This window comes from Trypanosoma brucei, chromosome 7 (genome assembly GCF_000210295.1).
Source record: "Trypanosoma brucei gambiense DAL972 chromosome 7, complete sequence".
Taxonomy (NCBI): Eukaryota; Euglenozoa; class Kinetoplastea; order Trypanosomatida; family Trypanosomatidae; genus Trypanosoma; species Trypanosoma brucei.
Genome location: NC_026740.1, coordinates 2,074,477 through 2,102,172, shown reverse-complemented (window position 1 = coordinate 2,102,172; position 27,696 = coordinate 2,074,477). Strand labels below are relative to the sequence as shown.

The 27,696-nt window shown below is 47.5% G+C and overlaps 12 protein-coding genes across 12 annotated transcripts; 8 read left to right on the top strand and 4 right to left on the bottom strand.

Moving 5' to 3' along the window:
• Positions 1 to 1,015: 1,015 nt before the first annotated feature.
• Positions 1,016 to 3,247, top strand: TbgDal_VII8460 (leucine-rich repeat protein (LRRP), putative; the record flags this gene model as incomplete). Its single annotated transcript, XM_011776971.1, has 1 exon — positions 1,016 to 3,247. The coding sequence occupies one exon, from the start codon at positions 1,016 to 1,018 to the stop codon at positions 3,245 to 3,247; it is 2,232 nt and encodes a 743-aa protein (XP_011775273.1).
• Positions 3,248 to 3,337: 90 nt separating this feature from the next.
• Positions 3,338 to 3,637, bottom strand: TbgDal_VII8454 (hypothetical protein, unlikely; the record flags this gene model as incomplete). Its single annotated transcript, XM_011776970.1, has 1 exon — positions 3,338 to 3,637. The coding sequence occupies one exon, from the start codon at positions 3,635 to 3,637 to the stop codon at positions 3,338 to 3,340; it is 300 nt and encodes a 99-aa protein (XP_011775272.1).
• A 602-nt stretch (positions 3,638 to 4,239) lies between these two features.
• TbgDal_VII8452 (hypothetical protein, unlikely) lies at positions 4,240 to 4,581 on the bottom strand (the record flags this gene model as incomplete). The annotated part of the gene is made up of 1 exon (XM_011776969.1): positions 4,240 to 4,581. The coding sequence occupies one exon, from the start codon at positions 4,579 to 4,581 to the stop codon at positions 4,240 to 4,242; it is 342 nt and encodes a 113-aa protein (XP_011775271.1).
• An 857-nt stretch (positions 4,582 to 5,438) lies between these two features.
• On the top strand, positions 5,439 to 7,619 carry TbgDal_VII8450 (CYC2-like cyclin, putative; the record flags this gene model as incomplete). The annotated part of the gene is made up of 1 exon (XM_011776968.1): positions 5,439 to 7,619. The coding sequence occupies one exon, from the start codon at positions 5,439 to 5,441 to the stop codon at positions 7,617 to 7,619; it is 2,181 nt and encodes a 726-aa protein (XP_011775270.1).
• A 1,280-nt stretch (positions 7,620 to 8,899) lies between these two features.
• On the bottom strand, positions 8,900 to 9,235 carry TbgDal_VII8440 (hypothetical protein, unlikely; the record flags this gene model as incomplete). Its single annotated transcript, XM_011776967.1, has 1 exon — positions 8,900 to 9,235. The coding sequence occupies one exon, from the start codon at positions 9,233 to 9,235 to the stop codon at positions 8,900 to 8,902; it is 336 nt and encodes a 111-aa protein (XP_011775269.1).
• Positions 9,236 to 9,846: 611 nt separating this feature from the next.
• Positions 9,847 to 12,747, top strand: TbgDal_VII8430 (dual specificity protein phosphatase, putative; the record flags this gene model as incomplete). The annotated part of the gene is made up of 1 exon (XM_011776966.1): positions 9,847 to 12,747. The coding sequence occupies one exon, from the start codon at positions 9,847 to 9,849 to the stop codon at positions 12,745 to 12,747; it is 2,901 nt and encodes a 966-aa protein (XP_011775268.1).
• Positions 12,748 to 12,969: 222 nt separating this feature from the next.
• On the bottom strand, positions 12,970 to 13,278 carry TbgDal_VII8420 (hypothetical protein, unlikely; the record flags this gene model as incomplete). The annotated part of the gene is made up of 1 exon (XM_011776965.1): positions 12,970 to 13,278. The coding sequence occupies one exon, from the start codon at positions 13,276 to 13,278 to the stop codon at positions 12,970 to 12,972; it is 309 nt and encodes a 102-aa protein (XP_011775267.1).
• A 2,575-nt stretch (positions 13,279 to 15,853) lies between these two features.
• TbgDal_VII8410 (hypothetical protein, conserved) lies at positions 15,854 to 17,539 on the top strand (the record flags this gene model as incomplete). The annotated part of the gene is made up of 1 exon (XM_011776964.1): positions 15,854 to 17,539. The coding sequence occupies one exon, from the start codon at positions 15,854 to 15,856 to the stop codon at positions 17,537 to 17,539; it is 1,686 nt and encodes a 561-aa protein (XP_011775266.1).
• Positions 17,540 to 17,959: 420 nt separating this feature from the next.
• On the top strand, positions 17,960 to 18,910 carry TbgDal_VII8400 (hypothetical protein, conserved; the record flags this gene model as incomplete). The annotated part of the gene is made up of 1 exon (XM_011776963.1): positions 17,960 to 18,910. One exon carries the CDS (start codon positions 17,960 to 17,962, stop codon positions 18,908 to 18,910), a length of 951 nt encoding a protein of 316 aa, XP_011775265.1.
• A 724-nt stretch (positions 18,911 to 19,634) lies between these two features.
• Positions 19,635 to 22,142, top strand: TbgDal_VII8390 (hypothetical protein, conserved; the record flags this gene model as incomplete). Its single annotated transcript, XM_011776962.1, has 1 exon — positions 19,635 to 22,142. One exon carries the CDS (start codon positions 19,635 to 19,637, stop codon positions 22,140 to 22,142), a length of 2,508 nt encoding a protein of 835 aa, XP_011775264.1.
• A 1,070-nt stretch (positions 22,143 to 23,212) lies between these two features.
• On the top strand, positions 23,213 to 25,645 carry TbgDal_VII8380 (kinesin, putative; the record flags this gene model as incomplete). Its single annotated transcript, XM_011776961.1, has 1 exon — positions 23,213 to 25,645. The coding sequence occupies one exon, from the start codon at positions 23,213 to 23,215 to the stop codon at positions 25,643 to 25,645; it is 2,433 nt and encodes an 810-aa protein (XP_011775263.1).
• A 195-nt stretch (positions 25,646 to 25,840) lies between these two features.
• On the top strand, positions 25,841 to 26,188 carry TbgDal_VII8370 (hypothetical protein, unlikely; the record flags this gene model as incomplete). Its single annotated transcript, XM_011776960.1, has 1 exon — positions 25,841 to 26,188. One exon carries the CDS (start codon positions 25,841 to 25,843, stop codon positions 26,186 to 26,188), a length of 348 nt encoding a protein of 115 aa, XP_011775262.1.
• Positions 26,189 to 27,696: the final 1,508 nt, after the last annotated feature.

Sequence of the window (27,696 nt, the reverse complement as noted above, 5' to 3'; positions counted from 1 at the left end):
ATAATGTGAAAGGAAGCGGCAGGGAGTGGTTATGAAAAGGAGTGAAATGGAATAGATTGTGCCCGTTAAGGAAAGAGAACAGTCGATGGTAAAACCAACATATTGACAGTAATGTATGGGAATTATACACAAATGAAAGGAAATGACATCAATTCCCAACATTGCCTTCAGGGCACCGCTATTGGCTAATCCATAGCGGTCTTTTGTTGTTCCCCCTTCCCTCCCTCCCCCCTCCCCCCAGTCAATCCTTTTTGCTCGTTGGCATTATTTATGCATTTGAAAGGAGGGGAAAAGAGGAAAGGAACATCGTATGCCAATGCCTTCCTCGTAGATCACGCCCCGCTTCGTAAAAGATAAACTGTTTAGAAGGGAAATGGAAAGCTCATTAGGTGGCACGTGAGCTTCTAAGCTACTCCTAATGATGTCAGCGTCATCTCTATTTCTTTTCTCTGTTTGCCTTACCAATTCCTTACGTCCTGAACAAACCTCACCAATGTTTTACGTTCTCTTACCCTCTCGGTCTCCTCCTTCCCTTTCATTAAGATATTACCTCCACTGGAACTGAAAGGAAACGTACAATTCACTCATGCGTGGTCACCCGCCAGGAGGTGGCGCACAAGTGAGCGCACAAAAATGAGTAACGAAATAAGCCGTGCTCATCATTAGCATGTCTTGCCGACGTATAAAACGAGTTAAAGGGATGGGGCGGGGAAAATGGGTGGATGGGCAGTTCAGAAGTCGGAAGTGCATGGCAGCTTAGACCCCAGAAGCTAAAAGATATGAGAAAAGAAAAAGGAGAAGAGGCAGGCAGAACGGCGTTCAGCCATCAACACTGACACCGTAAAGGGTGAAGTAAGGTATCCCCAACCTGCTGAGTGACGCACCCCAAACTGTCTTCTGTCAGCCCATCCTATCTTGCCCCTCTCCTTCGCATATTATTGACTAAGAACGAATCATCTCACTATCCGCCGCGTGCGTAACCTCCTGCACTGGTCCACGGGGTAAAGTACCGAAAATGAACTATATATCTATGGGTCAGCGTATGGCTCAACGAATACGAATCGACCAGTCGCATAGACACCATGCCATCACCAGCAACCACCTTGTAGACTTGAGAAATGAGACGCATAATCATGCCTTGTCAGCACAGTGTTACACCCGTTTGTATTGTCCAAAGTCGCTGGGTGTGCAGCTCCACTTCTTCCGCAACCCTTCCTTTCTTACGTCACTCAAATCGTCCTTTCCACCTTTTTACACAATCCACACTCTTTCCCTCACCAAAAATACAAAAGGCAAAGGGGGAGGCGCGATGGTGAAGCGACTCGGCTCTGAAGGTGGGGAACAAATGGTAACCAATGAAGATGTGGAGAAGCTGCGGAAGGAGGTCGCAGAACTGCGCAATCATGTCCATATGGTGGCAGCGGAACACGAAAAGCTGCGGGAAGAGTATGATGAATATCGGAGACGACCAGTCACGTGGAAGGCAGTTATAAACTGCGATAAGAACGCACCACTTGAATGTGATGACCCCGCAGACGTGATTGTTGTCGACGACCCGGGGTTTAATCTGAAAGAACTCTCATCACTAAAGGGCGATGTGGGAGAATTGCGCCTCCGACGGTATTGTGGACGCCTGGACCTCGAGTTACTCAGCAATCAAGGGTTATACCTGTTGGAAATCGGGCCGGGTGCTGTAGCCAACATGTCGTGTATCGGTAAATTCCCGTGCCTCCAAACGCTTATCCTGCATGGTACACGGCTGGATAACGAATGGGAGAAAGGTGTGGAGTCCCTTGAGAAACTGCGTGAGATTGTAATGAAGAATATCTCGATGTTACAGGATGCCAAATTCTTAGGGAATGCCCTGTTTCTCGATAGCATCACCATTGAGAACTGTCCCAACATGAATGCCTTCACTGACACACTGACGTGGCCAATTCTCAGACGATTGGTTATTACCGGAACCTCCCTTATCGTTGGCAATGGACTTGTCGAGTATTTTCATGATTGTGTGTCGTTAAAGGTGCTGCGGCTTGGGGATTGCTCGGCGGTGCATAGCAAGATCTCACTGAAAAACTGCAAGAAATTGGTGGAGTTATGTCTTGACAATGTGGGTGTTCGTTCTACGTTCGAGTGGGGAACCGAGCTGCCGTTACTTCGTGTGTTGCGCCTGACGAATAGCAGTGTAACGGATGCCGATGTGAAGGCACTATCAGCATTCACTACGCTCGAGGAGGTGATCCTCAGCGGGAACAAGGAAATTGTTGACATAAGCCCATTGACCAACCTGAGGTCGCTGAAGGTGTTGGACCTCAGCCTATGCAGTCGTGCAAGAATTGTTGGCCCTGTGGACTGTGCGCCACCGCTGGAGAAGCTCCTATTGCGGGCTACTGCGGTGACTGATGAATGTGTGGGAAAGCTGTACAGCACATCCCTGAGCGAAGTCGACCTGCGATTCTGCTCGACACTCAGTAAAAAGACTTCTAAGGACATCGCATCCCTGCGGAATCTACGCAGGCTGTTTTTGGATGACTCACCCGAGGTGGTGTTCCCCGGGCGGAGATCTCCATTGGAGACCCTCGGGTTGTGTAGCGGGTCTGCTTCCACCACCACATTGGAAACCATTTGTGAGTCGGCCACGAATCTCACGTGCCTTCAACTCTGGTACTGTGGTGGGGAGCTGAACGTATCGAAGTTGGCATCGCCGAAGAAACTGAGGGAATTGTATATTTGTGGGCTGCGCAGCGTCTCCGAATTTGCTGCCATCGCCTCGCTGCCGGAGCTCAGCAAGTTGATACTCGAGGGTCCCTTCGTGGGGAATAAGGAAATTGAAGACCTCTCGCGGTGTGAAGCACTGCGGTCACTATGTGTGAGAAACGCCAAGCACTTGACACACGTTGATCCTGTATTTGCCATAAAGACTCTCGAGGAGTTGAGTTTGAGTGACTGCGAGTTACTCGAAAAAATCAGTGCCGACAAAAGTGCCATCCGGTCTTGCGTTCTGAGACTCTGCGCCATCCCTATTGCAGCGGAGGGCCTCAAGAAGCTGGCGTCCCAAAAGGCCATTGGGAAGTTACTGCTGGAACGGTGTGGCTCAATACGCTTGGATGATATAATCGGTGTCCCATGCACACTCACTGACTGCAAGGAGATTGTCTGCGACCACATGCCGATACCGCCGAAGATCCACACAGTGCGTACGCCTGTCGTGGTGCTCGAGTCCGCTAAGAGTCGTCACGGTTGGTAACGAGTTGAAGTGTGTTGGTGGCAGCCATGGTCCCTTGGTTTGCCATACCGTCAGCTGATCCTAATTGCTATATGTTTGTGCTTGGGTGTGTCAATTTACTTCGCTACACCTCTGTTGGTTCTTCCTTGGCATCGTTTTACACATTATCTGTTGCGGTGGTGAGGAGTTGACACAATAAGCACTACGAAGTAACGGCGATCTTCCGGACTTCGGGATGGAAAAGCGGCGCGTTGTGGGATGGACAGTCATTGTGAAGGAGACTGAAATGCTGCCCTTGGGTTGGGTTGGTTTTCTCACACATCTTAATATCGAAGTGAGCAAGTGGAAGATGAGTAAACGAGACAGTACTCCTATGGAAAAGTGAGGAGATATTGCCGTCACCTGTTTCATCAAGGATGATATTTGTCATTGCACGTGATGTGCTTCCGTTGTAGTGCTATTCGGATTCCCCTCCCCGTTGCACTGCGTGCTGACATATCGTGTTGTGTGGGGCGGTGTACCCTCTTTTCTTTCCACAACAGGGCTACTCGCAAATTGTTTTACATGTGTAATATTTCACTGTTGTTGTTGTCAAACTTCCCTTCATTCCACATTCACTACTGTCACACATTCTCTTCTCTCTGATTCTTTGGTTGATGTGTGCTGCGCCGCCACTGCGGTAGATACACCGTAGTTGTTGAGTGGAAAGCAAGGTGTGTCCACGATAGAGGGGACCACAAAACAAAGAAGAGTCAAAAATAGGGCACCAACAGTGCAGTGGATCACTACAAACTCACGGGTAAAGTTTCCTTGTGTGTCGCTTGCTTACCTCAAAAGGATGGTAGCTGAATGTGTTCTACGCATGTTTGTCCCATCAGTAAGATGCTTGCCAGCACCCGTAGAGGAGGTATTCATTCCCGTAGCTGATTGTCCTGCATGCATGACTGTTCCTCTACGCCGCAGCCGCGCCACACAGTTCGAGAGTTGCGAGACATCCTTATGAAAAATATTATTTACCAACCTCTGAAGCGGGGCCTCTTGATTTTTCCTTCTGAGTATCTGATTGACACCAGTTGTTCATGTGCACACGATTGCACTGGGTCATGTGTGAGACGCCATTTGAGCAGTGGAGACACATTACAGGACCGGCGCGAATACCTTGTTGTCTTCTTGTTCCGTGGGAGTTTGTGAAATTGCATTACTAACTGGATAATACGCAGCTGCCTGGTACCCAACAACGCATGCTTTCGATGCAAATGCAGCCGTATATGTGGTTGAAAAGCCTTCCGTAGAAGCCACGTGTGCAAAACCAAGATGGGTGGGGAAGGAATGGAGGTGGTAATGATGGATAGCATCGGTTGTGTCTCCCCCGCACTTTATGTTGTGGCTTGTGGCGGTTATGGCTTGTAGCCACGCGACGGTAAATGAATGCAGCGCACCGATTGCACTACGGGGCGTGTAGCTCAGTGGTAGAGCATCCGTTTCGCATACGGAAGGCCTAGGGTTTGATCCCCTACTCGTCCACGTTTTCCATCCACTCAATTCTCACACCTTTTCCCCATTGGGAAAAGGGGGGACGGATCGCGGTATGCTTCCTCTTCTCTTCATAGTGCAGCACGGTTTGTGTTTCCATTTGTTGCGCGCGTCACTGTCACAAGGGTAACGTCCACTCCGGCCGTAACAAGATGGGACGGGTGGGTTTCATTATTTTCATTTATTTATTTTTTTTGCCACTACACGCCAACATATCCGGTCTTGTCCTTACGTCCGTCTGCACTTGTGTGTGTACAAATACACAAATATTTATTTTCCTCGGTTCCTTCTCTAGCACTCGCTTAAGGGGTGATCGGGATACGCAGGACTTGCAGTCGCTCAAGCGCGGGAGCGTAGTAACTAGTGAACACGGTAGCAAATATTATAAATAAGGAAAGCTTTTGAAAAATAAAGGAAAGTTGCGGTGGTAGTGTCATTTGGGTTGTAGGTGAATAAGTTGAGTTTGTAATAAAGTAAGACACGGTAGAGGCCCTGACTCAGGAGACGCTGTGATAGGTAAGGGGGAGAAGATAGTAGGAATTATTCTCTTTTTAGGATAAAAATTTTTAAAAAAAAAAAAAGAGAAGGGGACCGAGTGGACGGGCTTACGCAAACTAGTGTTTTCTGTTCAGCCTGTTGCGACATTCCCGCTTAGGACGCTGTCAGCGCTGCCGCCGGTATGAATCCACACGCCTGTGGTGTTTCTAATTCGTGGAAGCCCCTTTCGCCACAGCGAGACAACATACACACCGACATGCTGGACAATATCAATGATAACGACGGCGAGGACGATGCATGTGATTACCATCGTAATCATGAAATGCATAAAAAGGTAAAACGAGCAAGGACAGGAACTGGTCACGATGTCACAACAGTCGCCCACATTAATTCAAATTGTAGTAGCTGCACGAGCAATGGTAATGATGATAAAGGTAGGCACGTAGCCCTTATAGGTAGTAGCGACGACAATCGTAATAACACCGAAGTGGTGTGCAACAAAGGGGTTAAAAACAACAACAACAGCGACACAAGTGCCGCTAGTGGTGCTGTGGATGAGAGGGGTGCAGTGAACGGATTATCTCCTTCGTGTGGGCAAGAGGAGGAAGCACGAGATGAACTGGGGCAAAAGTGTGCCCACGAAAACAACGAAGTTGCGGGGGGACGTGACACGACGAAAGGCAGTGGGTTTATTGCACCAGATGGTGATGGCCGTCCTGCTGATGGCCACGATAGTAATGGTGTTGTCAACGGGGATGATAATGCTGATGGAGAGAAGAGAGCTGTGACGCTTCCAATTGAACTGGACACAGTATGCAGGGGCCTCGTGCTTTTCTTGGAGAGCTTATGCGAGGAAAACTCATCGGAGCCGCTTCTCACAACAGATTTCCATTCCTCCTCGATTCCTGGGACGTCAATAGCTGCCTATACCCAGCGCTTCAAGTTGAGGGGTTCCTTCAGTGGGGAGACGCTTCTGGTAAGCCTCATTATGCTGCTCAAGTATTCTTTTACCATTTCCCACCCCGTTACGTACTATAACGTGCACCGCCTCATGATCACCAGCGCTATGCTCAGTGCTAAGATGCGTGAAGATCGGTTCTTCGACAATAGGTATTATAGTTTTCTTGGTGGTATTAAACTATCGGAGATGAACAAACTCGAGCTGCGCTTCTGTTCAGTGCTAGGGTGGGATCTGTGGATAGATGACGAGGACTATGAAACGCTAGCGAGACTCATGAGGCGGCTCGTTAAGGAACTTGCCGAAGTGGAGGTCAGCAGCAACAATGACTGCGTTGGAGTGGACATTAGCGCACAGAACGAGGTAGCGCTACGGGAGTTTGGGGCCCGCTTTTGGGCTGAACACCTCCGTCCCTGGAAATGTGGGCTCGAGTCAAACCTCGCACGACGGGCCCAGCGCATGGAACAGAGCGATCGAATTTTCCTGAACCGAATTCGAGAAAGGAGCCGCCAGTTTTACCTTTCGGAGAGCAACGGGATTAACGGTTATGGCTGTTCTGCTGTATTGGTGCCTACCATATACGGTCGCCAAATGTACCAGATGACCACACCAGTGATGATCAACAGGAGTGGAGAGGCTTGTGTGGACAAGAAGGTAGACTTCCGTCAGCAACAACAACAACAGCAGCAGCAGTTTGGCATTGCCAATCGTAACAGTCGAGAACTTGGCACTGACCACAGCGTAGCTGGCGCAGCAGCTTCAAGCTCTGTTACTGCGGCATCGGCATGCGCGACAATGGTGGGGGCGTCGGGTACCGTAGCTAATGGCTTCTCGTCATTTGGAAATTCCGTCCGCATGGATGGAGGCTCGCTGGTTACTACAAAAGGTCAATACGTTGTTGATGGCTCTTCCTCTTCCGCGCCACGCCCTCACAACTTCGACCACACCAATGGGCAAAGCTGTGTGGATCCATTCAAGAAAGATTTAAAGACCTCTGTGACCAGTAGTGTTGGAGGCGCCGGTGTAAGTTGTGACACCGTTGGTAACGGCGTTAATAACGGCCATCGCTACGCTAGTGGGACTTCAGTAGGAAACGGTACAACTGGCTCAGCAGTGAAGCAACAACGTAGGGGTAACGTCAGTGAAAACCATAATAATAACAACACCAACGATATCGTTGTTATTAATGGTAGTAGCGGCACTGATGCCTCCAACACAGGCTCAAATAAATGGTTCTCGCGCACGGTACGAAGCAAAATACAGCACGCGTCCGCGATCGCAGTGTCGGATGAGCAGCAGCAGCAGCAGCAGCCACCAGCAGAAAAAGGACTGCCATGGCAAAGGGGTGAAAGAGGTGTAGGAGCGAAGCGGCGCAAACCTGATCACTACAGGGACTACCGATAATCAAACACGGCACAAACTTTTGAAATGGAGATGTGAAACTAACGAAAAGGGAACAGGAGAGGTAAAAGGGAATATTTAAGAAGGAAGAAAAAGGAAGCTGAAGGGGGAATGGGGATGCGAGTGGAAAAGAAAACATGGGAAAAGAAGGGTAAAGGGGAGGAAGAAGTAAGAGGCTGAGAAGAGGAAAATGAATGAAGAGTGAAGTGAAAATGTGGAGACTGGAGGGGATGCAGAAGGAAAGGGAGGGAAGATCCTCCGCTTCATCTTACTTTCCATTGGTCTTGAGTCAGTCAAGTAACGACAGCACGATTCTGCTTGTCTATCAATCCCTATATTTCCGTGCATTTATATATATATATATATATTAATATGTGAATTGTGTTTGTGTGTGTGTGTGTGTGTGTGTGTAGGTAGGTTTTATTCTCACTCTCCTGGCTCACCAGGGACCATGAATGCGCATGAACTTTCAGTCAGACATTGATACTTATATAAATGGATGACCCCGTGTTTGTGCGTGTGTGTGCTTTGTTTTTGCATATGTCCATCGATTAACACGGCGCGGCGCTAATTTATAGGGGAAGATATGGAAGTAGCATTATTACGGTATGTATTGCATTCATTTTAATTGTCGTGGTTTGTCGTGCTGTGATTCAACAGCAACTTGTTACTGCATTTCCCCCTGATTCCGTCAACCCACGCGGGCACAAACTCACGTGTAAATGTTTTTCGTCCTCCTTTTATAATGTTTTCATTTTTCAGGTCGTTAAAAACTATCTTTTATATTGTTTTTTGTCTTTTTTGTATTGTTTCATTTGCCATGTTTGTTCTTTACTTACAGTTATTGTTCCAACTATTTCTATCATTATTATTGCTATGGAGGTATATCACACTGGCCTCGTCGCGTTCCCCTCGTACATTTCGTCAGCTTCGTCATCTCCTTCTTTTTTCTTTGGTCAGTGTGTTATTACCCCAATTACAGTTATTATTACTATGATTATCATTGTAACACGACTTATTACTGTAAGTAAAAGGTATGGCAACAGATGGAAGCAGTGGTGATGTTGAGCGTGTCATTTATCCGCCCACCTTTTTTTTTCTTTGTTTCGTTTAACCGTTTCCTCAGCCTCTTTTTTTTTTCCTCTTTACCCTTCACACTTTCATCTTTTTTTTTCTTTGCGCGTATGTGTTTGTGCTTTATTTTTGCTCCCTCCGTGCCCGTCTTTCATGTTTTAAACGTCAATCAGCGATAAGAGAGAGAGAGAGAGAAAAGAAAAGGAAACCTAAAATAAGTGTAACTGAGTGTAAACAAAAAAAAAGGAGTGACACTGATGCCATTCAAATATATTTAAATATATATTTATTAGCATAAAGGGAAGAATAAGAATACCTGCGAAAGGGACGAAAGGGAGGAATGAAATAGCGGGAAGGAAGGAAATGATCATTAAGAACGGATTCACCAACACGTTCTTTACTGTTCGAGCTCTTCCTCCTTTCATTATTATGGTGATCATGATGTTCATGGCGATCCCTTCTTTTTTCACTTCCCTTACACGCACGAGTAAGCGAAAAAAGGTAATGAAACTGAGGAGAAAGAAAAAAAAAGAAATATTAATCATGAACAAAACATATATATATAACTAACAAACAAAAGGAAATGACAGTAATAATCGCAGGAAAGCAAAAACAGCACAACACAACACCTCTCCCTCGAGCCATTCCTGTATTCCTCGTATAATTGTTAGCAGTAAATACAACCGCAGTTACGTTTAGGTGATGGCTTGGCTAAACGCGGCCACCACAAATCACCATAGGATAATATTGTTGTCTTTTCACTCGTATAATACCACTTTATTTTCGATCTCTTTCCCCCTCTATCTCTTTCTTTTTGTTGTCACCCTTCCCGTTCGGTGTCGTCTTTATGTTACCCATGCACCGTTTACCACCACATGCAAACGTAACCGCATATAATATATATGCGTGAATGCATCTTGCGGTCATACGTGGTAATTCTAATCAGTCATCGGTACATTCTCGTGAGAAAAAGTTGTTCAAACCGCTCCCACCATCTCTGTGGTGTGGAGGGAGAAGTGCAAAAGGAAATACAACAAAAACGGGAAAGCCGGCTTTTAGTTTAGAGGAGTAAAATCCAAGGGAAAGGGAAAGTAGGGGGGAAACAAATATAGTCTGAGCACGTATACATACGTGCGGGAAAACGGGGGGGAAAAAGATGGAAAGAGAAGCAACAAAACGGGAAAGAGGGAAGAAAGGGAAGAAAAACGAACGTGGTGGGACGCCGCCAGGAAGTAGTTCGGATCATTGGGACGGACGCAACACAGCAAGCCTTCACCCCACTACTGAACCAACTGGGCGCGCTAGTAGAAGCGGTGGTGGAACCCGTTTTGAACCGAGGGCGAGGGTACACAGTTTGCCACCCGACTCGCATCTCGTCTCCTCGGTGCCGCTGCATGTACCACCAATAACAACAACAACAACTGGGGGGCGCGCGAAGGTTGCACTGCAACGGCAAAAGCAACAAGAAGAGGAAGAAGAATTTAGCAAAACCATGCCGCTGCCTCTCACTACAACCTTTAATTGGGATGAGGAGTTGACAGACGAGCACGAAGAATTGTGGCCGCCGCTGGCGGTGCAAAAAGACAGCTTGGCAACAGGGGCACAGAAAATCACAATGTCTGCTGCCGCCGGTGACGAAGGGCAAAGCAACGCTAACAGCCGGGCCCCCGATCACCGCAGTAATCCTACGCAACGGGAGCGTGCCGCTGGTCTCCTCACCACACTCCCTGCCACGTGCAAGACAACTTCGTATGTTAGACCATTTGTGGGAAGTGTGAGAATTGAAGGAGAAGAAGAAAGTAGGGATAATCAGCTCGTAGCTGGCTTAACTTCCACGAGAACGACGTCGGCCTTTACTCCAAGGTCACCACTGGCACGCGCTCCCTTGGGAACAAATGAGAGGACCTTCAGGTCGAATATAAGTTGCACCGGCGGGGCTTTGCGCTGTGAAGCGCTGGGAGGCTTAGAAGGAAGGGTGTGCAACACGCGAGGTGGAGTACCGCGCAGCACGGCGAAGTTTGATGATATTGTGACGCCACCACTCTCGGTTGGCAAAGATGAGGCTCGGTCATTCAGCATCGGTAGATGCAGCGACATCCTTAGGGGCGGTGCTCGCATATGCCCCGGTGTGGATACAAGTGAAGACACTGAAGGGAACCGGACGCCTGAGGCGGTGAGCCAGTCACCCACAGTAGATGTGTCGCAGCCACTAGTGAGGGAATACTCATATTTTGAGGAGCAGAGTGTGAGCATAAACAGGGGCTTAGGTGAAGGGAGGGATTTTAGTCCGAGTCTTCCTTGCCAAGGAATGGTAGAAGAGGGGCCGGGAGTGGACACGATGACTGCACGGGCTGAGGGAGGGGAAGAAGTTGGTTCCAACAGTAGATGGCAGAGGATTCGGGACAGACTCAGTGCGGCCAATGCGAATCCCTTACTCATCACACTACCGCAATCACCCTCCTTCTCACCCGTTACTGCCGCGTCTCCGGAGGCATCAGCGAATAATGAGACGGACAGACATTCGGCTCCACGGGGCCCTTCAACGACATTAAGCGCTGTGTCCTGTCGGCTGGACCTCAGCAGGCATCCATCGAGTACAGCGATGTCAGCCCTCACAGGACCAATGGATAAATCGTGGAGGGCAGAGTCCGATACCATCGGCGGGCGAGGAAGCCGAACTCCTCAGCAAATCTCACCATGCAAACGAAAGAAGGGGATGGACAGTGGCGAAAAGAGGAAGGTGTTGCGGAAGGATAATGATCACCCGCCACAAAACGGCTCAGTTATATCAAGGCCAACTGTCCTTACGGGCTTCAACGCAGCAGAGGTGGTGTCGGGCTTGTTTATTGGTTCCTATGCTGACTCCAAAAGGCCTGAGGTTCTAGCTGAGCGGGGCATCTCGCTGGTAATAAACGTAGCGACGGAGTGTGCAGTGACCCCTGAGATGCTGAATAACCCATGCAACGTCCACTACATGAAATTCCACATGAAGGATAACAGTGATGAGGATGTTGCGCGGTACCTGGTATCCTTCGCACAGCTGATTCACACTCAGCTGCACCGTCGGCAGTTTGAGCTGACCAGAACGGAAACGACTCCCCCGTTCTGCAAGCACCCGACGGATGGCAACACCAACTGTTGTCATAGTTCGCAATGCGCCGCGGGTAGCACCGGCAGTAATGCCACAAAGGTCGCTACGAACGGTGCGGTGGGCACCAGAAAGTTTGGAAAGGGTGCAGAACAGGGAATGGTGGGTGATGGTAACATTGGAGCCGCCACCTGTCATGGTGCCACCAATGCTGGTGACGGTTGCGGCGGTAGTAACAAACCTGTAGCGTCCTCTACGCATAATAGCAACAGCGTCCTTCCGCCCATGTTCCAGTCGTGGGGTGCCGGTGGTATACTTGTTCATTGTCGAGAGGGTGTGAGTCGTAGCGCAACTATTGTTTTGGGGTATCTTATTCTTTACGGGGAGTTTCTCTCCTCCAACGGGTGCTGGGGCCGGATCAGCGATGAAGTGGCAACGTTGATAAAGGAAGCAGAGAACCACAGTGCGCCTGCGGTACGTGATGGCAGTTGCGCGCCCGTGTGTTGCGGCTCTGCGCTTCCACCGTCAACTCACCCCTCATCCCCAAACGGTGCAATGATCCGCGCCGGCAACTGTAGCTTTAGCCCAAGAAGAGGAGTCAACACAACCACACCAGCAGCTGTCACCAGCGGTAGTGGAAGTCCCTCTACTGCTGTTGGGGCAAGCTCATTCGCAGTATATGGAAATGATGCCAGTAACAACATCCCCATGAGTGCAACTCCCGGCACCAGCAGTAATAATAATGGAGGTGCTGAGGGGCCGAATGTGGGGAAGAACGATTGTGATGTCATTGCCGATTGTGCCTGTTGTTGCTGTGTAGCGCGCAGGAGTGTGGAGGAAGGCTCAAAAACAGCAGGAAGTTATCAATGGGCATTTGAAATGCTCAGAAAGAAAAGGAACATAAGTCCTAACATTGGTTTCGTACTTGCGTTGCAGGCGCTTGCTGGCGAATGCGCCTCGCCGCATTAGAAAAAAGAAAGGACAAAAAAAAGCAACGTGTATATATATATATATATATATATATACACGAAGAGACGGATGAGAAGTTCATTGTTCGGATAGAATGGAATTGATGTGAGGAAAAGGAACTCTGACACGTGTGACGAGTAGATTACAGCAGATATGTCGTTTACTAATGAGGGTGAGCGTGAAAGTGAAGGCGAAGGCGAAAGGAATAACCGTAAGAAATAATTATAAATATAATTGTAATAATCGTAAATGAGGACAGCGGGTGCGCGGAAGCATGACCACCACGACTGGTTTAGTAATGACAGAAAAAGGAAATGAATATGTGGAGAAACGTGTGAATGATAATGTGGTGGCACGGAAGTCGTGTTTATATGAACTATGAAGCAACGTTATGCGCATCCAAATTATATTTGGCTGGTGTTTCTGCAGCCAGTTGTCATTTGTATGTACGCTGTCACCACCGCTCTGGTATGAGGTCGGCACGCACCTGTCCGTTGGTATTTTCTCCCCTTTTATCTTTTTTCCTCCCATTCGCCTCTTGCTTATTTATTATTGAACCTTCTTTTTTTTTTCTTTTGGTGTTTTCGTTCGGTTTGATTCTCCTTCTTCACGTATCCCCCGGATGAAGACACGGATACGGCTGCAGCGGGATATGCGAATGGCCCTATTGCAGGCCTAACAGCAACAGCGGCAACAACTAAAGCGAAAATAATATATATATATATAAGCCAAGTGCAAGCAAAGTGGGTCACTTGAATGTTGTTGCTGTCGTTGTGTTTTCTGACGTAGCAACTGCGGGCAGCGGGAGAGTAAAATAAAACAAAATTAAATGAAATGAAATGAAATGAAAGTCGGTTGGTGTGGGCACTTCACCTTCTCATATTCACGTGCCCGTATTTAACTGTTGCCGCATCCATCCTTGTGTGTGTCTCTTCCCCATTTTTTATATAAATATATACATGTCTGTGATTTTTTTTTTTTTTACACCCCTCTCCATTTATATAATGTTTGCGGCACAACCGTTTGTTTCCTTTTTTTTTTCTCTCTCTCTCTCTCTTATTTTTGCTTTTCTCTAATTTCGACGATGCTTTGAGAACGACTGGTTTGCTATCGATCTTCTTGTAGTCACGTATTATCATTGTTATTATTACAACGGTTCCCACTGTTGGCACTGTCGTTATTGTTCTGTTTTGTCGTTTTGTTTTTCACTTTTTACAGACTCACACAAATATTTTCTGTCGTAGGCCACGTGTCGTTGTTGTTGTTGTTGTTTATTCGCCTCACACCAGTCCATTCGTCACTCTGCTTCTTTATTTATTTATTTAATCATCCTTCATGTGTTTACATGACGACTTCTCCTGTGCGTGAAAATAAATAAATAAATGAACAAGCGCAAGATACGAACAAAAGAAAAAATTTTTTGGCTTCGTTGAGGAGCGATGCTTCGCGAATTACAAAATGAAAATATTATGAATTAACACATCAGAGTTGGTAATAAGTGAAAGACAACGTGTTCAGATATTATATTGCACATGTCTCACTGTCTGTGACTCTTGTTAAGTTTAATGAATAAATCAATGGAAAGGGGGGAAAAGTAAAAGAACGATAAAGTTTGAAAGCTAGATAATAAGCGAGGTAAAGGGGATCCAAAACAAACAAGCAGAAAGAGAGAGAGAGAGAGGAGAGAGGAGATGGGTTACGATAAGAAGCGGTATGAAAACGAAAAAGAAAAAAATAGAAAAATCAATGTGAGGTGGGCAAATACGATGAAGGAACAGAAATAGGAGGAAGAGATTTATAATAATAATAATTATTATTATTATTATTATAACAACAAAAGGATATTATGGATGAGGGAATAAAATAAAGTAGTGGCGAGCAGGGGCGGGTGCCGATGCGGTTGCCACTCACATGAAGAAAAGGAGGAAGATAAGTGCGTCTATATAAATTCATGATAAGTGTGAGCACCAAAGTTTAATACCCACACGTGTGAGGACCGTTCCCTCTCCCTCTCCCCTCCTTCCTTTCTTCTTTCTACATTTCTACCTTTCTTTTTTTTTTATTATTTTTCCTCTTTTTGTTCGGCAGTCACCGCCTGTAAGTATGAATGCCGCGAGCTCCTTCCATTTACAGCAACCTTGTGCTTGCGTCGCCTTATATTTTGAGGATGTTTCCCACTTGCCGAATTACATTTTTTTCCGCGATATGGAAGCTCATCGTGTCTTTTATTGTTTCATTACTCCCAACTGTTTTCACTCTTTCTGCGTTTTCTCTAGCGCCTGCGTGTGTACGTTTATAATTCGTAATGATTTCAGCATCTCCTCAACATATGCACACGAACAGGTTTACGCGATTTCTACACTTTGTGTAATGTGAAGCACGTATATTTTTGAAAGTGAAGATGTTCAAGCCCTACACGTGCCAATTTATATAAATACGCCTCGTGTCATATCCCACCTTGCATTTCATGACAGGTTTTTCTACCGGTAGCAGTGTTGCAGTTTCGTATGTTGTTACACTTCTTTTAAAAAAAAAAAAAGTAGTTATTATTATTATTGTTACCTCCATCATTATTGTTCATGGTTTTTGATTCTTTTTTTTTCTGTTTATCTCCCGTCGGTGTTGTTGTTGTTTTGTTTTGTTTTTTTTCCTTCTCTTTTCTACCAGCGAGGGGGGAAAGTTTCGGTGCTCGACGCAGTTTCGCCGTTAACAAATTTTTTTTCCGTCGCTGACTAACTCCTCCGCCCGTTTCCACCTTTACAACATACACATAAATATACGTGTCGTGTTTCCACGCATGCACACTCATCATGTAGATATGACCATACAGTAATTCTGCGTTTGCATTCCCATAGCTTTACACGTGTGTGTCTGGCAGTTTATTTGAATGTTAGTCACCAGCGCTAATCGTCGGAGCATGTTGCTTTCCCAACACTATAAAGTTTCCGATTCATTTGGACTCATTTTGTGCCCCCTTATTTTCTTCTTTTTTCTTTTTGCAAATACCAACAACTTTATGTATTTTAGGTGAAAGACACGGGCAGAGTTTTATCACGCCCACCTCGCCCAAGTCAGAGGAGGATATATTTTTATACTTCCGGTGGCAATGGAATTGTTGGGGAACGCAAGTTTGGAACCGCAGGACCTCCAGTCACAACAACTGCAGTGGGAAGAAGAAGCTAGCGGTAAAGAAACAAAGGTGTTACAGAAACCCCTGCCATCCAGCGCCCAAAGGGAGTTGGAAGCGAAACTTACGGAGGCACTCGCCATCGTTGCGGCGGACGCGGCCACACGCTTTTGTGAAGACATGCGGCGGCTCTGGGTGATGTATTTTGCTCATCTGCAGGGCAAAGTGCGGGAGATATTCCAAAAGCTCCACAAGGCTTTCGATAGGTTTGAGTCGAGCCCAGATGAAGAAACGCTGGCAGATTTTCTTTTTCTCCATCGCACAATGCAGCCACTGCTCTCTGAATTACTCGGCATCCACGACGCGGTAGTGGAGAATGGGGAGGAGGGCAAGGAGAAAGTGGAATGCGAGGAACATGTCCACAACATTGGCAGCAATGATGGCAGTGCTTGTTGTTGTAATAACCGCGATGTCGCACTTCCCCCAGGGACACCACTCGAAAAGGAACATGTGTTGGTTCAACACTTGTCGCTGTGCATCGCGGAGGCCACAACGCCCGTGCTTGCATTTACTCTTTGTGAAATGAACAAATCCGTGGGCGTCAAAATGAATGGTGACACGGATAGAAATGAGAAAGAGTTAACGGGAGAGAAAGGAAGCAGTGCATGCGGTCGCACGGAGCAGTGTGCAGGCTTGAGCAATGAGGAGAAGGAGGGTATATTAGGTGATTTCTCTGCTGAAAGGAATCTACAGCCGTCACGGCAACAAAGCGAAAGCAGGGACGTCATGTCAGAACACTCTCACGTGTGTGCGGACACCGCCAGGCCTTCTGTTGATAACTCGATTACGCCAAATATTATTCATGACTTGCCCATTGAAGACACCATAGACGTGGAAATCGTTGATGATGGCACTAGCGACTGCGGTGGTGATGTTTCTTCAGAGAATGGCGGCCAAAGCGACTACTACTACCACCACTACAATCCTCTCATGGAAGCGATGAGTATTGAAGGTGATTGGGGAAGTAGCGCCCGACCCACATCATCCCCACATGCCGACGAAGCCACCATAAGAAAAAAAATGTCATCTGTCCGCACCAGCAGGTCAGCGCCTACTTTCATAGGCACACCATGTGAGGCGCAAATAGGCCATCATTATGTAGATCATACTGAAACTTACAATGGTGATGGAACTCACTGCGGACCGTGGGATGGTGGCAGCAGCGACTATAAGAAAGGAAATGCGGTCAGATATTCCCGCAGCAACAGCGGTGTCCACCTCAAACCACCCGCGTGGAGGGACGACCGCACTGATTCGGCGGGTTTGATGGACGAATGGGAGGAGCGCGATATTTTAACAAACCGGACATTAGACCCAGAGCGACGCCTACAACTGCTGAAAGGGCAGGAGCAATTGCTTTTGCAGAGCTACCCCGTAAACGATGAGCGGTTGTGGCGGCGCGAGGACGGTGGCGAGGCACGTTGTTATGCACTGAAAAAGCGGTTAGCGCGGCTGCGAAGCGCGATACTTCGAGGTGAGCGGGAAATGGAGCAGCTGCAGCGGATCAAAGTGGAAAGAGAGTTGATTCGGCAAATGCGGGCAGAAAAAGAACAGAGGCTGTTGGAGGGTCGTCCATCAAGAGGGAGGATTGTGCACAGCATATGATAAAGCGCGAGAAGGCAACAACCACGGCTGCTGAGCGACACAAATAGATATTTACAGGTGTAGATTGAGGCCTGAAAAGGAGTAGAATAGACGCAACAGGGGTGGGAGCGTGGAAACGCACATTTCTGGGGTATATGCACTAATGTTCATGTGCATGCCCTGTTTTACTTGTGCCTTCCAACAACCACCCCACCATAGAATCTTTTATCCCCTTGTTGAAACGGAGCGTATTTTATTGCTTTGCCTAGGTACTTCACTACTAAGCTCAAAGGAGCAGCGGCCACGCGGTGTTGTTTCATCATGAGCATGTCCCCATCTCACCCCTGTGCGCTGCGATGAGTCTCCATCCTTTATTATTATTATTATTGTTATTATTTTCATTATCATTTTTTTTTTAAGTCCTCTTAGCCTCTTTAGTGAATGTCTTTAGCAGATGAAGTCCCCCGCGAGTGGGCCTCTTCCATTCGCCCTTTCCTGCAGCGAGCTGATGAATTTCAAGAGCGGGTCCCCGTCGTCGCGTATTTCCTCAGGACGCATGCTGTGTACCTCGCCATGAGGATGTGGCGCAAAGAAGACGGCCCCGGCAAAGCGTTTATCGTGAAGCTTCTTGACACACTTGAGTCTGAGAAAAAGAGGCTGGAGCAGGAACTCGCTGATGTGGACGGGCGGGTGTTGCTCACACAGTACGCACTAAGAATCTTTTCGAGAGCGGACGATGAGGAGCGAAGTGATGGAGTCGTGGCAAATATGAACCTTGTGCGGCTCTTCTTCACTGCTTCGCTCCTTTTCGAGGCAACGGCGCAATTCACAGACGACGGTGCTTTAGACCCTATTGCAACGGAGAAGCGGGACTATGCACGCTACATAGCTGTTGAGATGAAGAAGGCGATGGACAAAGGTGTGCCGTATGTGAGTCCCAACAGAACAGGGGGAATGGTAGAAAGCAATAAAGAACATGAAGGAGAGAGTACTGGTGGTGGTGGCTTCAGCACAAATTTCGTGCAGTCGCAGCAGCCGGGCTACGGACAATGGTCAGCGCAATATGTGACACCTCAACCACCTCCCCCATCGCATGAACCTCCAGAAACACCCATGTGGAGTGGCCCCGAATCAACTAACACCTCAAGCACGCAGCAGCAACAACAATCCACTCCATTGTTTCAAACAACTGCTCAGCCTAACAACAGTAATGACAATAGCAACATTGCAGCCGCTGTGTCGGGCGTCGCAGCCCCAAAAGGACCAACTATGGACGCCATTATTGAGGCGCAAAACTACGCAAAGCAAGCGGTTAGTGCACTGCAGTTTTACGATCACGAGGTGGCATGTAAAATGCTACGATCTGCTCTGGACCTGCTCGCTCAACGTTAACACCTACGCCACCACCGTCGCCCACGGTAACACCAGTGGTCTCTTTGCTTTGATTGTAAGTGTACGGCAGAAAATCTTTCTGCAGTTGTTTGTGTTTCATCGGTGCTCTGTTTGTTTGATTTCCCCATGTTATTATCGGTGGTGGCAGGGGTGAATTAACCCCCAGCACGCCTCGTAATGTTTGATTCAAACAGGGGTGATCTTCAAGAAGAAGCACAAGAGGGAAAAACGCGAATATGGAAAGGAAGGAGGAGTCAGGTGAAACGAATTTCGTAAGAACGCGGCGAAAAACTGCGCAGCACATACCCGTACGAATGAGCTGCTGGTGCCGTGTTGCGGAGCTCCAGTCTCTTTCTCTCTCTCTCTCTCTTTCTCTCTTCAACGATCTCCCTTTCTTTTTTTAAAAAAAAAAACTTAACAAAGCCAAGGAAGGAAACTGCTCTCGGAAGGTCAAGGGCGGGACAAGGTAATCAGGGTGAGAGAAAGCTTGTGTGTGTGCTTGTGGGTGTATTCCGGTCAAGGGTACCTGAAGTAAGAGAGGGTGAAGGAAGCAGATTTAAAGTGGAAAGACGAACTGTGTGGTAATAATAAAGCACGCAACATTTCTTTTTTGCTTTAAGTACGACTAATAAAGGTTGACAAACTGTAGCGCACTATCTTCTCTCGATCCTCACAGTAACTGTCTTGTTTTTCCCCCTGCGTGTACGCCCGAACGCTCATCACAATGGAGCTGCTATCCGTTACGCCGGGGGATCTTCTCGTTGGCTGTTGGGTGTTAACGTTTGTCGGCATTATTTTTTTTCGGTGGTTTATGCATCGGAGGCGGTCAGTTGAGGATCAACCACCAGAGGCGGCGCAAACAACTGCGGGCGCACAAATTCATAATGGGAAAAGCATCATACCGAATCGCCGTGATGCTGGTGAGGGCAGCAGTTGTCGTTGCTGCTCCTCTAATGATGATGTCATCACCAGCGAAAATGTAGAAACCTGTGGCAAGCAACAGAAAAGGAAGAAAATTCTTGTTGCATACGCGACGCAATCCAATACCTCGTACAAGTTATCTAACAAACTCATCTCTATGCTAAATTTAGCTTTGCATGAGAACAGCTCGGCCTACGGGACCTGCGGCGGTAGTTTGGTGCTGGACGCCGCTTCAGGGGTGTCTTGTTGTTGTAGCCGTGATCCCAAGGCCGGCGTAGCACCTGAAATAAAACTACTTCAACTTAAGGAAGAAGCAACACAGTGCAGCACTGAGCACCTGCTGGAAAGCGGGGCTTATGGGCTTGTTGTCTTCTTTGTTAGTACATACACTGGTGGCACCGCACCTGAGCCATCGCACAGCTTCGCCTCCATGCTGAAGGATGCCTACTTGGACTTCCGCGTCCCGCGTGACGTCTTTGCAGGAGTAAATTTCGCTATATTCGGATTGGGTGACATTGCATACGGACCTGAGAAATTCAATCGTTTCGCTAAGGACTTGTATACATGGTGTAAAGGCCTCGGCGGAAAGTTCGTAATCCCACCCGTCTATGCGAGTGAGTCAAATACCACAACACTCTTTCATGTCTTCTCCACTGCTTTAGTGAAGTGGATTGGACGGGCCGCTTTCACTGCGGATGGAGTAACGGTTATGAAGAAGAAATCAATGAACGGGGCGCAGAGTTTGAACCGCCGTTTAAATAACAAAAACAATGAAGAGGAGGAACAAAGCGTCGGTGGCGAATGTGTGAAGGACGACGAAGCAGTGGCCTCGGGCAGTGGTAATCACAACAGTCAAAATGGAGACCCATCGGAGGGATGCGGGAGTGACGATGGTGACAGTGATAGTGAAAACAGTGACAACAATGATGATAAAAATAATAATAATAATAATAGCGATGACGGTGATGCAGAAGATGTGGAAGATATCGTGGGTGAGGGTGATGATTATTTTTCATCCACAACCAACGGAGAGCCCCCGGAGCTTTTGTACCCCCGCCTTCGGGAGAATTTACAGCGGCAAGGCTACCACCTTGTGGGCTCCCACAGCGGAGTGAAACTGTGCCGGTGGACCAAAGCCATGCTGCGTGGCCGTGGTGGATGTTACAAACATACCTTCTACAATATTGCATCCTACCAGTGTATGGAAATGACACCAAGTTTAGCCTGTGCGAACAAATGCGTGTTTTGCTGGCGTCATCACACCAATCCGGTTGGGCGTTCATTTCGCTGGAAGGTCGATCCTCCACGGGAGTTAATTGAAGGGGGCCTCGCCGGACATAGGCGGATGGTTAAGCAAATGCGCGGTGTCCCGGGCGTAACACCGCAGCGGCTCGAGGAAGCACTTAACGTTCGGCACTGCGCCCTCTCACTCGTTGGAGAGCCCATCATGTACCCGGAGATTAACACCTTCGTTGACCTACTCCACGAGCAGAACATTTCTTCCTTCATGGTTACAAACGCGCAATTCCCCGAGCAATTGCGGGATTTGAAGCCAGTCACGCAACTCTATCTGTCGATTGATGCACCAACGCCAGAGGAACTTCAGCGCGTTGACCGCCCGCTGTTCGAAGACTATTGGGAGCGGTGCCTCGCCTGTGTGCGAGAACTGCGCCGGAAACCTCAACGTACGGTGTTTCGGCTGACTCTCGTGAATAAATACAATACGGAGAATGTGTCAGCTTATGCCGATCTCGTGCGACTCGGTTGGCCTGACTTCATTGAAGTGAAAGGAGTCACGTACTGCGGAACGAGTAGCACATCAACACTCACCATGAAGGATAATGTACCGCGTCACACGGAGGTGGTAGAGTTCTGTGAGGCGCTGTGCCAGCAGTTGGCGACATCAAATGAGCCAAAGGAGAAACGCATGTGGTTAGGAAGAGACATTGTTGAGGAGCAGCAAGGCGCCGTAGCCGCTGCTGAAAGCGGTGCGGAGACGCATGTGGAAGGGGGCATGACAACGAGTTCGTTATGTGGACCATATCGGATTGCGTGCGAGCACGAGCATAGTTGTTGCGTTCTCATATCTCTACGGCGTTTCTTTATCGATGGCGTATGGCACACATGGATCGACTACGACAAGTTTTCCGAGTTGGCACGTAGCGGCAGGCGGGACTTCACTGCAGCGGAATATGCTGCGCCCACCCCTCCGTGGGCCGTGTTTCAGTCGGAGGAAAGGGGGTTTGATCCAACACAAGTGCGTGTGATTCGGAAGTCGGGTAAGTCAGAGGTGATTACTTCCGGCTGCTGATGCATTATGATCCGTACTCATCATCACGTTAAAGCGCTTGTGTGCATTTTTTTTTTTTAACAGTATGGGGATCATGGATAGGCTTATGATGGCACGGTGAGCAGACGCAACCCTGTCATATACGCACAAGTATGAAATGGAGTTGAGACATTCATGGTCGCCACTAGTGTGTATATCAGCGGCAGAAGCAAAGAGAAGAAAAGGAAAGGGAGGAAGAGAAGAGAAGAGGGAATACTTAAAGAAAAGAGTAGTAACTACCAATAACGTTGTAATATATACATCCAATCCTTATCTTATTCGCGCGTTAACGACGTAGGAGTCATTAATTTTTCCCCAGCCCATATACGTGTATGTGTGAACTTGTGTCCGTGTATATGCATGTGCTTCTTTGGTTGCTTCTTCTCTCACTTCCATCTCCTCTTTTTTTGTTTGTATGTTTGTTCCCACTGCTTTTTCTCTTTGTTGACATCTCCACCACCACTGATGCATCGTGAGGGTTTGGCCGTTTCGGTGATACCCATTCGGATACTTGGCGGTAAACGTGTTTATTTTTGTTTTAACAGGAAAGGAGACGCACGTAGGCATTTTATTAGGCCCTTGACTGTTTGGGGATTCGTTGAGGGAAAATATAGGGAAGTAGTTCTTAAAGTGTAGAGTTTCGTATAAATTTTTTTTTAAATACACCTCGAGTGGTAGAGTAAAGGGGAGGGTGAGCACCGCTGAACCCGGTGTTTCCTCACTTGATCATTGTTTCATTTGCTCAAGTAGGAGAAGTAGAAGAAAAAAAAAGGACAACAATAATAGGGAGGTGGCAAACTCACGTATTTATATATTTTTGTTTATATTTGTCTATCTTTTTGTATATCTATAGATATAGATATATAGATCGATAACTTTCATTGGCCGGCTGGTCTTAAGACATAGGTAACTATAGTTTCAATATTAGTAGTTGTGAAGTGCGGTAGTGGTAGTGGTAGTCCTTGTCATCCGCTAGAACGGGAAGTACAAATAAACATATTTCACTTATATACGTTCAAACATTACATTGGTTCGTCGCGCGGCGTTAGAATATGAATGGGATTCATTTAAATTCGACTACTCCCATGCCAGAACCCTCCCTTGGGACAATAGAGCGTTGCACCTCCGTTGGTGCAGATCTTCTAGAGAAAAGCCACTTTCTTTACCGGCCTCACAGTGTCCCTGGAAGCTCCTCATTCCTTGAAGAGACACCAGCACCTGATAACTACACGCCGCGCCTCAGCAAACCGGCTTTTTGCTCCCTGCCGTCGAATTTGAGTTCTCTTGGGGGACGCTTGAGTTTACACGTTGCACCTGAGGTAGAGCAGCTCCCAGATAAAACAGGAGTAACAGACTTCATGAAAAGTGACCAAACAATGTACGGGGGTGCCGCTGTTAACGGCCTAAATACGCAGGTAACACCAAAGACAGAGGCGGCATCTCTTTTAGTTGGCGCGAAGAACACCCCAGCGGTGTTCACTATGAAGCGCGGAACTATCAACGTCTCGGTTCGTGTACGACCAGCACTCCGTGGCTCTGTAAAACCAACCTGTTGCCGGCTGCACAAGGAAGACGGTTTAATTGAATACGTGCCCCCTCCGAAAGAGTTTAGTGTGCAGCCGAAGGCTCAGGGTTTCGCCTCTGGAAGTCCCTTCGACAGCAATTCGCAGCAGCGGGAAATAGAGGAGCGCGGCAGCTTCTTCGCCTTCGATGCCGTACTCGGAGGTGACACCACGCAGAACGAAATAATGGACCGCGTCGGTCGCCCTATTCTGCAGAATGTGCTGGAAGGATTCAATGGAACTATCCTCTGCTATGGACAGAGCGGAAGCGGTAAAACTCATACCATGCTTGGACCTGCGGGTGGCTTGCCTGAGCGCTTGGCTGACCCGGATGAGGCGGGGATATTACCGCGAATGCTGCAGGAGTTGTTTGCTCGGTTGGACAACAAGGGTTTACATCAAACGTCCTCGGCAACCACGGCCACAGAGCAGGAGCGAAGTCAGATGAGAAAAACGGAAGCAATGTCTGGGGGCGAGGCCTCACAACCTGCACGCGAGTGGGGTTATGCAGTGGAAGTGAGTGCAATGGAAATCTACAAGGAAGACATGTACGATTTATTGCAGTTTATTTTGAAACCCAAAACTTCCAAGAAGGGCTGCGACACAACCAATGAAACGGGGGCTGGGGGCCAATCAATCGATGCAAAAGGGGTAGTGTGTCAGAATCGGGTCGCAGTTGGTACGGCCTCCCGTCGCGCCAAATCCACCGCGTCCAGCGCCACACTGAAAATACGGGACGTTGCAAATGTGGGAGTTGTTGTGGAAGGCCTTTCATGGCATCCGGTGCGTGATGCCGAGGAAGCGCTACATGTTCTCAAATGGGCAGCAGTGCAGCGTCATGTCGGTTCGACAGCAGTGAACCAGCGTAGTGGGCGCTCTCATCTATTCTTTTACATTGCATTACGGCAACGGGAGGCACCTGTGGTGAATAAGGGTCAGGGCGCGTTGGGTTTAGCACCGCAGCCGCCATTAGTAATAACAGAAATTCGATCATTAGCGACTCTGGTGGACTTGGCCGGTTCCGAGAGGGTAGCCGATACGAAGGCTAACGGAAAGCGACTAGAAGAGGCACGACACATTAATCTTTCCTTAACTCTGCTGGGGAATGTTATTAGGAAACTCACCACGAGCCCTAAGGGAGGGGATGCCGTGCACATACCGTATCGTGACTCTAAACTCACACGGTTGTTGCAGGAAAGTATCGGCGGGAATGCTGTGACAGCGCTCCTCTGCACCATATCCCCGGATCTAAAGGACGCAACCGAAACCCTTTCAACACTACAGTTTGCTAAGTGCGCCAAGAGGGTGCAGAACCGACCTGTCGTGGGTCGTACGGAGACGAAGGCCGAACTACTGGCAAAAGTAAGGAGGCTAACTGTACGTAACAAGTGGCTAGAAAAGCAGCTTTCAACAATGAGTAGTCGGTTAGGAAGTTTTGGCGCCACTTCATACAGCCCCGAGCTATCAGATACGCCAGCCAGAGATCCACGGATTGTTGGATTGTGCTCTTCCCGTTTGAGTACGCTGCACCACGAAAGGGAATCGGATGATACGTTCCTGGGAGGTTTTCAGGATTCACTGTGCTCTTCACCACCTGTTTCCCTGAGTCGAATAGTGCCGCACCTCTGTCTGCGGCGTAAAGACGGTGTCAATGAAGGACAGGTGGGACGTACACCTGCAAGCGAGCCACGAATGCGTGCTCGCGCCAGGCGTATCTATAGAGTTACGGTATTTACTTCACTGAGCTTCGCTTTCTGGGCATTTGCTGCGCGGCTTCTACGCATGTTTGTCCCATCAGTAAGATGCTTGCCAGCACCCGTAGAGGAGGTATTCATTCCCGTAGCTGATTGTCCTGCATGCATGACTGTTCCTCTACGCCGCAGCCGCGCCACACAGTTCGAGAGTTGCGAGACATCCTTATGAAAAATATTATTTACCAACCTCTGAAGCGGGGCCTCTTGATTTTTCCTTCTGAGTATCTGATTGACACCAGTTGTTCATGTGCACACGATTGCACTGGGTCATGTGTGAGACGCCATTTGAGCAGTGGAGACACATTACAGGACCGGCGCGAATACCTTGTTGTCTTCTTGTTCCGTGGGAGCTAACACCGTTCGTATGTGCATTAATGTGTTATGGAGACGGCAGCCGCACACCACCGTTGTTTTCTTGGATTTTTCATTTCCTTTCATCACCAGCCTTTTGTCTTCTTTTCCACTCTGCGCATCGTTTCATACTGACCTAAGCTTCGCGCATTGGGTAGGTGGCGTTGCTGTTGTTGTTGTTTTCCTTCTTCATTCTTGGATGTTGATTATTTTCCTTTCCGCGCACCTTAATCACTTTCCGCTTTACGCTGAGTTTCTTACTAAAGGATTACCAACGTTTTTCCCCCTGTTTTTTTGTGCTTTTGTGTGTGTGTGTGTTGGTGCATATGGATTAGAGGTGTTGCAGGGAAAGGGGAAATAGCTTACACGCACGTCTTTCTCTTTTTGTTTCTGTTCGTTTGTTTTTGGTTTGCGGTTCAACTGGTTGGATGGCTGGAAAGGAACGAGTAGCAGTAGCCGAGACGGTATAGCAGGGGGTGGAAGTCTGTGAGCCTTTATTTTGTGTTTGGTTTGTTATGTGACTGTTGCTTTTTTTTATTTGATATTTTCTGCTTCCCCCCCCCCGCTGACTTAATGAGTTCCGTTCCTGCGCTCCAGGCATGTTTACGTACGTACATAATATATATATATATATATTTATATTTATATGACCGAATGAATAAATATGTATATATGCTTGATTATACGTATGGACGTGCAGTTGCTGCTAATGCTAATGCTACTGCTGCTGCAACATAAAACAGACAGGAAAGCTCTCACACTTGCTCATGGGTAAAATTTTGTCGTTGTTGTTGTTGTTGTTTTATCCTTTCCTCCTTTTTGGAGCTTCCATGTGCGTGTCTCCTCGTTTATGCGTATGTGTGCACCCCTTCAGTTTAATACCCAGTCCCTTTTCTTCTTCTCCCTCCGGTGGCCAATGCGCGCACTGTGCCCATCCAGTTTTTTTTTAAGAATTTTGCTGTTGCTATTTTTGTTATTATTTACCTTTTACTTATTTTATGCTACCACGACTGTGATACCTTTTTTTCTACTGTCAATGTTGTTTTGATCACTCTTATTGTTATTGTTAATATTATTACTATTTACCCACACTGACGTTGAAGGTAATATGAGATCCTTCATAACTTTTTTTTTATGTATCACTCACGTGGCGGGGTGCGGTTTTACGCAATCTCGGTGCTTTCCTCTTTTACTCACTTTCCTTTGAAAATGAAACCAAACATAAAAAAGTTGTTTCCTTTTACCTAGTCTATTTTCTCCTTTTTGCTGTGTTTGTGTGTGTGTGTGTGTGTGTTTGTTTGTTTTTGTTTTTTGTCTTTGCAAACCTGTTCCCTTTCATGACCCCGTATATATTTACACCCATATATTTTATATTTATACATTTGTATGTTAACTTCCATATTATTGAGAGGAGAATATGCGTGTGGGTGATGGTGATGGTAATGGGGAGGGAGTTTTGTCCCACTTGTGCTGGGGAACAAAAGCAAAGGGAAAAAAAAGGAGGGTGAATGGTGGCCGGAGGGAAGGGGAAATGAATTTACGCAACTGCTCAACTCCTCCTGTTGATGCTGCTGTTGGCCATTATCATTATTGTCAACGTTGAGGAGTCAAACACGAAGCAATGCGGAAAAGAAAGAGAAAGAGAGGAAGGAATGGGGCAATGCTAAGGGGGAGGGGGGAGGCATTTAACGCTTTAACGAGGGAAAAGCCGAAGAGGGGTCATCGAAAAGAATAATGTGAAAGGAAGCGGCAGGGAGTGGTTATGAAAAGGAGTGAAATGGAATAGATTGTGCCCGTTAAGGAAAGAGAACAGTCGATGGTAAAACCAACATATTGACAGTAATGTATGGGAATTATACACAAATGAAA